Consider the following 13373-nt stretch of genomic DNA (forward strand, 5'->3'; position numbering starts at 1 on the left):
TCCCAAGGGTACAGTCAAGGGCACTCTGACCATACCTTATTTACAAAGGCTTCCAAAACAGGAAAGATAGCTATTCTAATTGTTTATGTGGATGACATTGTTTTGACTGGAGATGATCAAACAGAAATCAGTCAACTAAAACAGAGAATGGGTGATGAATTTGAAATCAAAGACTTGGGCAATCTGAAATATTTCCTTGGAATGGAGGTGGCTAGATCAAAAGAAGGTATTTCCGTGTCTCAGAGAAAATACACCCTTGATTTGCTAACCGAGACAGGTATGTTGGGATGTCGTCCTGCTGATACTCCTAATGAATTCAACTATAAACTAGGAAACTCTGATGATCAAGTTCCAGTTGATAAAGAACAATATCAGCGCCTTGTAGGTAAATTAATTTACTTATCCCATACTCGTCCGGATATTTCCTTTGCTGTGAGTGTTGTCAGCCAGTTTATGCAGGCTCCCTATGAGAAACATATGGAAGCTGTTAACAGAATCCTGAGATACTTGAAAAATACACCTGGTAAAGGGTTGATGTTTAGAAAAACAAATAGAAAGACCATTGAGGCATATACTGACTCAGATTGGGCAGGATCTGTTATTGATAGAAAGTCTACATTCGGTTATTGTACCTTTGTTTGGGGCAATCTTGTAACTTGGAGGAGTAAGAAGCAAAGTGTTGTGGCCAGGAGCAGTGCTGAGGCTGAATACAGAGCTATGAGTCTGGGAATATGTGAGGAAATTTGGCTCCAGAAAGTCTTGTCAGATCTTCATCAAGAATGTGAGACACCATTGAAGCTTTTTTGTGATAATAAAGCCGCTATTAGTATTGCTAACAACCCAGTGCAACATGATAGAACTAAACATGTTGAGATTGATCGGCATTTCATCAAAGAAAGACTTGACAGTGGAAGCATATGCATTCCGTACATTCCTTCAAGCCAACAGATTGCTGATGTTCTTACCAAGGGGCTTCTCCGACCACACTTCGACCTTTGCGTTAGCAAGTTGGGACTCATTGATATTTACCTCCCAACTTGAGGGGGAGTATTAGAATTAGTACTTTTGGAAAGAATAAAATATACTTTTGGAAAAAATAAAATATAAGATTTTATTTCCTAAATATTTCCTAAATCTTTTCCTTTCTTATTCCTATTGTACTCTATTTATACTCCCTTTGTACCTATTGTTTTTGTTCATAAGAAAAATAATAAAAACTAAAGTATCGTGGTTTTTCTCCCGGTTCTCGGGTTTCCACGTAAGTCTCGGGTTGTTGTTAATTGCTTTCAATAATTACTCGTGAATTAAACTGCAAAGCAACGTTCTTACCCATTTTGTTTCTTTTTAGGACTTAAGTTCGAGGAGGATGATTGGCACTGCCCGTCACAATAGAGGTCTTTACTTGCTTGATGATGATGCCTCCTCTAATAGCATTTCAAGGATGAATCTTTTATCTTCCTACTTTACCATTTTTTAAAAACATCTTATGTTGTGGCATTTCCGTTTAGGACATCCCAACTTTAAATATATGAAATACCTATTTCCTCACCTCTTTTCTAAAGTTGATGTTTCTTCCTTATCTTGTGATGTGTGCATACAAGCTAAACAACACTGAGTCTCGTTTCCCTCGCAACCCTATAATCCAATCCGACCTTTTACTCTTGTCCATAGTGATGTTTGGGGACCATCTAAGGTCACTACCTTCTCTAGGAAACAATGGTTTTTGACCTTTATTGATGACCATACTTGTCTTACTTGGGTTTTCTTGATCTCCGACAAATCCGAAGTTATCTCCACATTCTGGGACTTCTATCACACCATAGAAACACAATTCAATACAAAAATAATAATCCTGTGGAGTGATAATGGTCGTAAGTTTCAAAACCACCCTCTTAACGAGTTCTTATCCTTTAAAGGAATTGTTTATCAAAGTTGTTGTACTAACACCCCCAACAAAATGGGGTTGTCAAACGAAAAAAACGTCACCTATTGGAAGTTGCACATTCCCTTCTGTTGTCCACTTCTCTTCCTTCCTATCGCTAGGCTGATGTCATTCTCACTGTTGCTCATCTCATCAACCACGTCTTACCGTGTCCTTCACCTCCAAACACCGTTAGATTGTCTAAAAGAATCCTATCCCTCCACCTGTATCATCCCAGATGTTCCCCTTAGAGTGTTCGGATGCACAGTCCATGTCCATAGCCATGGCCCTAACCAAACTAAATTCACTCCTCAGGCTCAGGCTTGCGTGCCTGTTAGGTATCCTCTACACCAATGAGGCTATAAATGCTTTCACTCATCTTCACATAAGTACTTTGTTACCATTGATGTTACCTTTATTGAAGATCGTCCTTTCTTTCCCGTTAGCCTACTTCAGGGGGTGAGTAAGAGTTTAACTATATATTTCCCTTAAAGTCTACTTGTCCTACTGTAGTTACTTTACCTGACCCTAGCCCTCACAGTACAGTCCTACCCACAAATCAAGTTCCCTAGAAAACTTACTATAGGAGGATCTCAAAAAGGGAGTTGAGTCTCTTTTTGCTCATAAGGCTTCGGTCCAAGATTTTAAACCAATAAGAGATCAAGGTATGACTGATTCCATTAACTCATATAGTAACAACTAACTCACATATTGACAATAAGGTAGGTGAGAATGACGGGTCCAAAACAGCTGTTCCTAAAGATATGGGTGAAAGCAGGGGCTTGAACATAGGACCTCCCTGGACCACCTGCTCTGATACCATATTAAACTGTCAATTCACCCAAAAGCTTAAGCTAGTGATTGAAGGCAAATTTAATTATATATCACCAACAAATACCAATAAGTATGATGATGTAACCTAAGTAACCTCAAGGAGAAACTCTCCAAGAACCAAGATTGTGGATCATTTATTAGAATGAATAATGTGCTTCATACAAGAAGAGAAGATTCCTATTTATAGAGTTCTATTACAAGTGGGGGTAAAAAGGAAATTAACCTAGAATATAACCTAATTACCCAATTAACCTTTAGTCTTCTTACATCATATGATCCATCTCTTGATCTTCCAATTGCACTGAGGAAAGGTACTAGGTTCTGTACAAAACACTCCATGTCTAATTATGTGTCATACAAGAATTTCTCACCACAGTTCAGAGCTTTTACAGTTAGCCTTGACTCTACTCTAATACCTAAGAGTATCACCTTGCCTTGAGTGTTCGGAGTGGAAAGATGCTGTCATGGAATAAATGAGAGCCCTAGAAAAGAATGGTCAAATGACAATTTTGTCCTTTGACTACAGTTAGTGGAAAAAATCCAACATCAGTACTCCACTAATGGTTACAGGAATGTTAAGTGTTGAGATTTGGTGAACTAATTACATGCATTTTTGCATATAAGTAGATTATTTATATGCTCTTTTTCAAATGATTTAAGACTTTCGGTCAATTTTGTAACTTTGACTTACAAAATTATACCAAATTTAATTCTCTCCGAAGTGTCAACCTTAAATTAAACCTGCAATTTCCATCACATCTCTCTTAATTCCTTCACTTAATGAGTCCCACAACCTGATTCTAAGTCCGGAGAATAGCATAACAACACTAGCGATGGTACTGGTTTCGAGTTTGTGAGAAGATTATGAGGATCGGGAAGCTTCGAAAGTACGTATTCGATAAACCCTAATTTCGTTTAATTAAGGTATGTAGCATGTTAATTTCTAAATAATTTAGGTGCACTTAGGGTAAAATGATCTGTATTCCGCTACGCATGTCTATCACTTTCCATCACTTAAACGGATTGAAGCAATCACCAAGAGCATGGTTTGACAGATTTGCCACTTAAGTCTCAGGGGTACAATCAGGGGCATTCCGACCAAATCTTGTTTACCAAAGTCTCTAAGATAGGGAAAATTGCAATATTGATTGTCTATGTCAATGATATTGAGCTATATGGGGATGATACTAATGAGATCATTCAACTAAAGAAGAAAATGGCGTTTGGGTTTGAAATCAAGAACTTGGGAAATCTGAAGTACTTTCTCGGAATGGAGATTGCTAGATCCAGAGAAGATCTGGCTCCAAAAGGTGTTGTACGATCTGGCTCCATAAGGTATTGAATGATCTTTGTCGAGACTATGGGGTGCCTATAAAGCTATTATGCGATAACAAGATAGCCATTAGCATTGCCAATAACCCGGTCCAACATGACACAACTAAACACGTGGAGATTGACAGACAATTTATCAAAGAGAAGCTTGACGATGGTAGCATCTACATTCCTTACATATCCTCGAGCCAACTGATTGTTGATATCCTCACAAAGGAACTCCTTGGACAAAAATTTGATTTGTGTATTAGCAAGTTGGGTCTTTATGACATTTATGTCCCAACTTGAGAGAGAGTGTTAGAAATAATGGATTAAGTCATGATGAAAGTCTTGATTTACTTTGTCCTAATTTTTTTGTTCTTTTTATTAGACTTGTATTGTCTATAAATTTTTACCTTTTATACCTTTATGATTATTAGAAAATAATAAGATCAGCAGCTGTTTCCACTTAAAATGGTATGTTCTTTGTCTCTACTTTCCACAAAAGAAACTCTACACGTTTTTTACCAATCAAGGAACGCCTCTAAATTCAGCTGGCAATGCACCAAATTTCTTCTCTCTGCTGGTTTCCGGTGTCGAATTCTTGCCGTTGGGGAAGGGCGTTCAAAGCTACTTCCAAATGGCAAGCAATCCATTCCACGATGATCTGGAATTCATTCATTCGATCGTTGAGTTCCACCATATTCTCTTCGCCGGCCATCATATGGGCAGCCGAGGTGCGCAGGGATGGAATCTCTTCTTCATCGGCTGCAACATCCTTTCCCTTGCCGGAGGTGTTCCCTTTGTTGGAGGTGCTCCAATACCAATTTGGTATTTTCTTCGAGAATTAACACAGAAACAAGAACACTGCGAATTTTTCATTAATATTCTGCACTGAAATAGAAACAACTTATGCTTTATACTATGGACAGAAGGTGTGGCCTAACACCTAAAAAATCGGTAATGCTTAGAAAAAGCTAACTACAATTATAACATATAGTTAAATAAAAGACAGCCATTAAAGATAAAACACAGCAAGCAACTAGTAGTTACTAAATACATCATATGGACAAAGATGTCAGCTCAAGGTCAGAATCAGAGAAGTACTGAATGAAATTGAGACTTGATTACTGGAAGATCGTCAGAAGAATTGATAAGATTTAAAGAACAAAGTCAAGTAAAAGACAAACCACATTTTTCAGACTGAGATTTTTCCCCAAGATAACCGAGCAAGAAGTTTCTTCTGCAAGTTGCTATAGAACAATACCGCTGTGCAGCCATCAATGACTCCATAATAGCTGTTCTTTTGTTTTCCTAACGAAAGAAAGCAAATAAAGAAGTATCCAGTTCAAATCTTAAACTATATACACATCCACCACAAGGGAAAGTGAAGTGACCATCGAATAGAATGGTAAGTAATTTAAGAACGAAAGCATGATTCATACAGTTGGTGATTCACCACAGTAGAGCTCTGCTTTAGCAAAATCACTTCTCGTGTAATAAAGCCAGCAAACAGAAGCAATACCATCTCTACCACATCGCCCACTTTCCTGATAATAAGATTCTAGACTCTTTGGGCAGCCATAATGTATCACCTGTCTTACATTTGGTTTGTCAATACCCATACCAAAAGCAACAGTGGCAACCATGACTTGCACTTCATCCCTTATAAATAGTCTGATTAAAGAAAAGGTGTTACAATCAGAGAACCACACAAATAAAAGGCTAAATTAGCTACGGTTGCCAGTATTATTGATTATAAAGAGCATCAATAGAATTCATCTCCATAGTTGCGGCACAAACTATTGGTATAACCTGTGGGATTCTGCACGTGATTCTTTGTCCATTTGAGCGTGATAAATTCCAGCACTAATCCCTGCTTCTTTAAGTGACTTGGATATCTACGAAAATTTTGGACCAAAATTCACAAAGAGCCAATTAATAAGCTTAACAACATAAACCTGAAAGTGCATGATGCACAAATTGTTGTAACAGCCCACCATGAAGGCATATAAAATCTCAAAGGTAATTAACAATAATGAACTAATCCTGTTGCTTGATGCCCTCAATTTATCATGCTAGGTAAGTATGCAAATATTTCTTTATCTATGCTTCTTAAAATTCAGTGAACTTGGAAGTGGCGTTTGTAAGAACTAGAAGCAAAAGAACATACCTGCTCAACAGCTTTAATTGTCCTGCAGTAAACGATAGTTGAACCACCAGAGGCTAGATACTTAGAGATATCAAGCACAAGCTCATTCATGAATAATCGAGGACGCTTAAAAAACTTGACTCCATAGAAAAGATTTGTTCGATCGAATGAACCAATGGTAACTTGAGGGTCTTTCATCTTCAAATAATTAATAATGTCACTCCGAACCCTGGAAAGAAAATGTATTGAAAACTGAAATAAATTTAAGAGCATAAACATTAAAGTTTAAAAAATCACAAAATATCTCTATAATGTACCAAATTATTAAATGGAACCGTACATAATCTCGTTGCTATGGCTTATAAATAGAATGCCAACACAGCCATGGGCTATTAACTAGAAAACATGTGATGTACATGAGTTCCACTTTTCTCTATCCTACCACTAAAATTTCAATAAATACAAGCTTTGCTTAACAAGTCGATCAAAAAAACATAGGTTCAAATGCCCTAGCCAAAAAGAGAGTAAATTTACAATGAAAAGAGAGGATCTTTCGTATGAGATTTAACATAATTTATCCAAATAAATAATAGTACGTATTGGAATTTCTATATTTGTATATACTTATTTTTGTTCATATATTTATCCTTTATTGCTTTTATTCTTTTTTTCGTAAAAGGTCTTTCTCCTGTCCAAGAAGACCTAACTTTGCATATTGACCCCACCTAGAAAACCCTTTAACAACCTTTAAGTTGTTTAAGAAGACTAACTTTTAGTTGGCATCAGAGAAGGTTCCTCCTATATAAAAAGACCAACTTTAAGTTAGTATCAGTTAAGGTTCTCAAAACCCTAAACAAAAAACGAAAAACCTAAAGGATCGTTTGGTCTAAGGCTTATCACTGGGGGTTTGGGTTATGGTAACCCAACCCTTCTCTGGGGAAAGGTTATCATAATCCTTATTTAAGCTTACATAACCCCTCTTCCTTTCTCTCCTTCTTGATCCCTTTCAACTCCCCATAGCCTCAACTCTTCAACTCCCCCGTAGTTTTATTATTTCATTTATTTTTTAAATTTTATTCTTTTATTTATCAAATGTCATTTGTATTTAATTAATTTAATAATCTTAACAAGAATATTGTTTTTCAATTTATTTTATTTATGAAATTAATTTTAATTAAATATCAATTATGATTAGTTTAAGCATTTAGTCCTCATATTTAACTTTTTTATTTTTTTTAATTTTATTATTTCATGCCTTTTATTTGTTTTTCTTCTTTTATTTGTTTTTCAATTTTTCATCTTACATTGTATAGAACAATTTCGAAAATGGAAAAAAGACAGAGACCCACCGTGTAAAATACCAAAAATGCCCCTTCAACAATGCGCGTAATATATTTGGTAACACAATTTGGTACACGATCATTTAGATTTGTCAACACGATCGTTTACATTTGGCTACCCCAAATCTAAACCACTTCTTTTTAAAATTTGGTATACCATCATTTAAATTTGGGGTTTCAAATTTAGAAAAAAAATTCAAGATTTTGTATACGATCATTTACATTTGGGATTTCAAATCTAAAATTTTTTTTTCAAAATTTGGTATACGCTCGTTTATCGTTTAAATTTGGATAGGCAAATCTAAACGATTTTTTAAAAAAGAAAATTGGTATAAAAGATTTTTTTCAATATTCTTTATACACGATCTTTTAATTTTAGTTACTCTAATTTAAATTCCTAACCAATTTTTTCAAAATTCTTTATACATCATCTCCGTAAAAAAGAAAAGAAGAAATACGATTTTTTTTCGATATTCTTTATACACAATCTTTTAGTTTTTGGTTTTTCGAATTCTTTATACACAATCTTTTAGTTTTTGATTACTCAAATTTAAATGTCTAACCAATTTTTTCAAGATTTTTTATACACCATATGTTTAAAAAAAAAAAGAAAAAAGATGATACAATGAAAAAAAAAGAAATGGGAATAAAAAAAATAGATTTGGTTATTCAAATCTAAAAAAAAATGAAAGAAATGCATGAGTGCAGATCAAGAAGACGATAAAAAATCAGAAAATGATGGAAGAGAAAATCTGGAATATTTAAAAAATTGCTAATTTTATGGATAGTTTGTTATATTTAGGAAGTTTCCCAATATTTTATTTTAAAACTAATATATCTATATCTAAACTATTTCTATTTTTGGTAATTTAAGTTAAATGAATTTTAAAAAAACTAATTTTATTAAATTTATAAAAAACAAAACAAAATCAAATCAAACAATTTAGGGTGTGTTTGGAGTGGGGTTTTAGGGGGAAAAGAATTAGAAAATTGGGTCAAACCGTGTTTGGCCCAAGGAATATGATAAATAATCATAATCCCTAAATAACCCTATCTTATCCCATCTTTACTTTCTTACAACCCTACATTACCCTACCCAAATAACTTAATCTAAATTATATTATTATTTTTTAAATTACTACAATCATAATCCTTCCTCCAAACACATATTATTGTAACACTACTATCATAATTCCTCCCCCAAACACATACTATTATAATACTACCTTTTATATTCTTTCCCCCAAACACATATTATCATAACACTAGGATTATCATAATCCTAGGATTGTTATAATTCTTTTCCCCCATAACTCTTTCTCTCCCCCAAACGCACCCTTAATATTAAGTTAAATAACTTTTGAATCCTTAGATAACCTAAACAATGTATAAAACATATTTTTAAAAGTATTTAAACTTTAAATGTATAAGCATTTTTAAAAAAAAAAATCAATTTAATAGCGAGATTTGATTTAAGATCTATTTGAATTAAATTTTGAATCTAAAATTTTTGGCAAATTATGCTCATACTTTTCCAAAATGTAGTCTTTCTCTTTCTTCTCCTTTATTTTTGTATCTTTCATTAATTCATTATCATTTTTTATCATTTTTGTTGCTACATAGAACAACAGTCCTCTTCTTTAAAAAGAGGGGAAAATTGAATGTTTAGGTCAAAAAAAAAACTGAGAATGTTTTGTTTTAAAAGGAAAAGCAGTAATTTATTCAACCGTAACAATTACTTAAAAGAAGTTGAAAATTTTAAGTCGTATTTAAAGAAATTAAGGAAAATTGTTTAAAAAACTAAGACGATTTGTTAAATTAAATATACGAAATTACTGTATTGGATTTAGAATATGAATTTTTTAAAAAAATTATTCTCACATAACAATTACTTAAAAAAGAGTTGGCAAATTATTTTACAAAAACTAAGGACGATTTCATAAATTAAATACACAAAATGTGTATTGGAGTTAGAATATGAATTTTAAAAAAATAATAGTTTATTCACACGTAACAATTACGTAAAAAATGTTGAAAATGGACGCCGATTTAAAGAAATTACTAGAAATTGTTTTACGAAAATAGAATATTTTGAAAAATTAAATATACAAAATTTGTGTATTTGATTTAGAATACAAATATTAAAAAATTAATAATTTATTCGCACACAACGATCATGTAAAAAATGTTAAAAATGGACGTCACATCTAAAAAAATTACTAAAAATTGTTTTACGAAAATATGACAATTTGGTAAATTAAATTTATGAAACTTGTGTATTAGATTTAGAATACGAATTTTTGCTAAATGTATAAAAAAAATAAATTCCATAACACTACATACATAACCCTTCCCCCAAACACATCTTATCATAACCACCCTATAAACCTCGCCACATAACTCTTCCCTCAAATACATCTTATCATAACACTTCTTACGTAACACTTCCCCAAACACATACTATCGTAGCACTAAGCTTATCATAACACTAACTTTCCATAACTCAACCCTTCCCCCAAACGGTCCAATGTTTTCTAAAACCTAAAAAACCCTAAAACTCTTTCAGACCTCCACCTCCATCACCTCGAGGGTTGTCGTCGTGGATCATGATACTCCGACCAATCGCTGCTGCTTACCAACACTCACCGAAAACTGCGTTTTCTTTAGATGTTTTTGCTCTAAATTGTTTTTTTTTTTTTTTTTCTCTTCGCCATGAACCAATTTTGACTTCTCTATTTTTTTCATATTTATCTTCTTTTCAAATATGATTTGAACCAGTTTTGACTTATCTATTTTTTTCATATTTATCTTCTTTTCAAATATGATTTTCATATCTGTTAGAATTATATTTGAACCCTAACCCCTGGCCACCGCAAACTTCTTCCGCTCACCTCCAAAATCCTAGCTGTCGAAATTATAGGCACATTCTACTTTCAGTTAGAGTTATGTTGCCATCAGTAATCAAAGTCATCAACGGTTCTATTCGGTGACTCTAACTCGGTTCAATCTACTTATCTAGTTTGGCTTGTTAATTTTCAGCCTGTTATGTCACGAGCAAATTCAAATTCTTAAATTGCTACCACCAATTCGTCACCTAATAATTCTTGTGTTTCTTTGACTCAAATAGGTCATTATCCTTAAAGCCTTTTCTTGTGATAATTCTTCACGATTATTGATTATGGAGCTTTATATCATATGACCAGTTCTTCTTCTTTCTTTGTTTCATATTCTCCATCATATTGCAATGAGAAATAAGAATTGCAAATGGATGTTTTTCTTCTTCTATTGCAAGAAAATGAACCATTAAATTGACTAACATTTCTTTATGGCCTGTTCTTCATATTCAAAAATTAGCATGTAATCTTTTATCTATTTCTATACTCTCTAAATGTTCTAGTTGTCGTGCTATATTCTTTGAAACACGCTGTATTTTTCAAGATCAAGAAGCGAAGAAGATAATTGGGAGTGCTAGCATGCTTGATGATCACTACTACTTTGATGAAGGTTCTTTGACAATAAAATAACACAAGGTCTAAATAGTATCAATTCTCTTCCTTTCCAATAAGCATAGTTGGTTCCATCAAGAACAGGAGGTTAAGGTAGTTGATCCACCTTCCCTAATTGTATCCATAGTTGATGTGCACAAACCCACTCTGATACCAATTGAGAAAATAACATATATAAACTAACAATATAATGTTGGTTCAAAAGTTATAACAAGATAATCAACATAGTAAATCTAACAGCAACAAAGACTAAAAGGAAATAACACGAGACTTGGTAATACCAACGGATTTAGCATAGGCCCAGGGGGGCTCTTCAACTTTATTGTCTTTATATAATATATATAAAGAAAACTACTTAATTATTAATATATATCATTAGCTTAGTGGTTACTCTGATTGTCAGCCCTATCTATGTAATTTATTTTCCATATTTTTCTTTTAGCCTCCCGTCAATATATTTTTTAGATCCGTCGCTGCTTGGTAACCCAATTCGTGCACATATATGAAAAGGATTACAAGTAACAACTTTAATAGGATGTATGGTCCTCTTTTATACAATATATTTCTAACTCTGGCCCACCGTGGTCCCCTTTTTCTCTCCCTCATTGTCTCCTTCACACGTGCATTCTCTTTCTTACCCTTCTATTATATTGTAGGATAATAGGGATTATAGGATGTCTATCATTACACCCCTCCTCCAATTTCACCTCATCTTCAAGGTGAAGTCCTAGAAGCTAATGTTGGAAATCAGCATAGACTTCCCACGTATCTCCATGCAATGACCAGTCCTTCCAATTTATTAATGCTTCTCATTGCCCTACCACATTCTTTTCATAACCAAATACTTCTTTTAGATCTGCCCGCCAATCCTAGTTTGCTGAGCTATAATCGAATGTACCTCAGTAGGTTCCTTTAACATTCGATTAAGTTGGTAAAGACGGGACACTGTTTGAACGCTTTAGCTAGTAACTACCTCGTTGTAGGCACCTCATCTACTCTACATAAATTTGCAATTATAATTTCTCCATCTAAAACTTTGCATCCGATTAAGTATCCATGGTCTGAATCTGATCCGAACTTCAGCCTACTTTTCAAATTAATTCCAAAGTTAACGGTCTCCTTCGTTGGTATTTGCAAAGTCGAAATAGCCTTCTCGAACATAAAATTGTTGACCCCGCAAATGATCAGCACTATTACTTCCTCTTCTTTAATTTTTCCCTTTACCTTCATAGTTTTGGAATTCGACCATCCAGTTACCGAGTTTATATATATTTCTACCATCGATCTTTCATTTTCTTCTATTTCTAATGAATCTACCTCTTTATTCATCTCTAGGCCATCTTCTTCAATAATTTCTTCTTCTTCAGCATTACCTTGAACTGCAATCATTTTCACCCATCGTTGTTCCTTAGCTTTGCATTTATACCCTACGTGATATCATTCGTCACATTGGAAATAAAGTCCCCTGATTCCTCCTAGCCTGAATTTCGGCTTCCAAGAATCTCTCCACTAGATTTTCTCGCCAAGTTTTTTCTGCCCCTTAGGGTTATCATTTTCATTGAGATATCGTTACTCGATTCATCTTCGATCTTTTCCTATAGGCTTACCCCCTTTAGCGTGATTTCTAAATTTTCCACCTTTCGGGTTAGTTTCATCATTTGGGCCAACCTAACAATTTCCCAGTATTCAATTTCGACCTTAATCCAAGGTTAAAGCCCATACTTAAAAATTTGAAGCCCATTTGAACAAATTTTTAGGTACGTCCCTTTTGCCCTAATTTTCTTTATCAATTTATGCCACATCATTGGTAGCATCATTGGGCAAAATCTTCTTCCTCCTCACACGGTTCATCCTTATTCCTAATCACCTTCTCAGACCATCGTCGATCCTCACTTGTCAGCGTTCCCTTTTTCCTTCGCAGCCAGACGACTGCTAACCTCTTTTTCTCCCATCAGAACCAGACCACTTCCGGCGTCTTCCTTCTCCATCGCAACCAATCAATTTCAGCTTCTTTGAGCAAGAGCTTTTTCTTCACTCGAGGTCTTCGTTTCGGGTCTCACCGGTATTCTCGTCGACCTTCAATGATTGTTTTCGGCTTGCTTGCTAAGAATCGTCCATAGTCAAGGTCTTCCCTTACTGATCGAAAACGAAATAACAGCCTCTGTTTTAATTCCAACCAATCCTTGAATGCATAGCATTCCTCTGGTGATCGATAACAACCTAAAGCGGTTCGAACAGAACTACTTACACTAAACACTGACCATTCAAACTTGTTTCGATCGCTCACCTTCTCTTCAATTTCTATTTTC

The 13373-nt window shown here is 34.3% G+C and overlaps 1 protein-coding gene across 3 annotated transcripts in view; it reads right to left on the reverse strand.

Annotated features, from left to right (window-relative positions):
- Window positions 1-13373, reverse strand: part of LOC103485999 (uncharacterized) — a 37308-nt gene that overhangs the window by 14792 nt on the left and 9143 nt on the right. For all 3 annotated transcript variants that reach the window (XM_008443782.3, XM_051089250.1, XM_051089251.1), the window contains 4 exons: window positions 6240-6447; window positions 5882-5967; window positions 5512-5743; window positions 5257-5380 (listed from right to left, as the gene is read on the reverse strand). In XM_008443782.3, the coding sequence (XP_008442004.1) occupies window positions 5257-5380; window positions 5512-5743; window positions 5882-5967; window positions 6240-6447 (650 nt within the window). The remainder of the gene's footprint in view (window positions 1-5256; window positions 5381-5511; window positions 5744-5881; window positions 5968-6239; window positions 6448-13373) is intronic.

This window comes from Cucumis melo, chromosome 8, assembly GCF_025177605.1.
Source record: "Cucumis melo cultivar AY chromosome 8, USDA_Cmelo_AY_1.0, whole genome shotgun sequence".
Lineage (NCBI taxonomy): Eukaryota > Viridiplantae > Streptophyta > Magnoliopsida > Cucurbitales > Cucurbitaceae > Cucumis > Cucumis melo.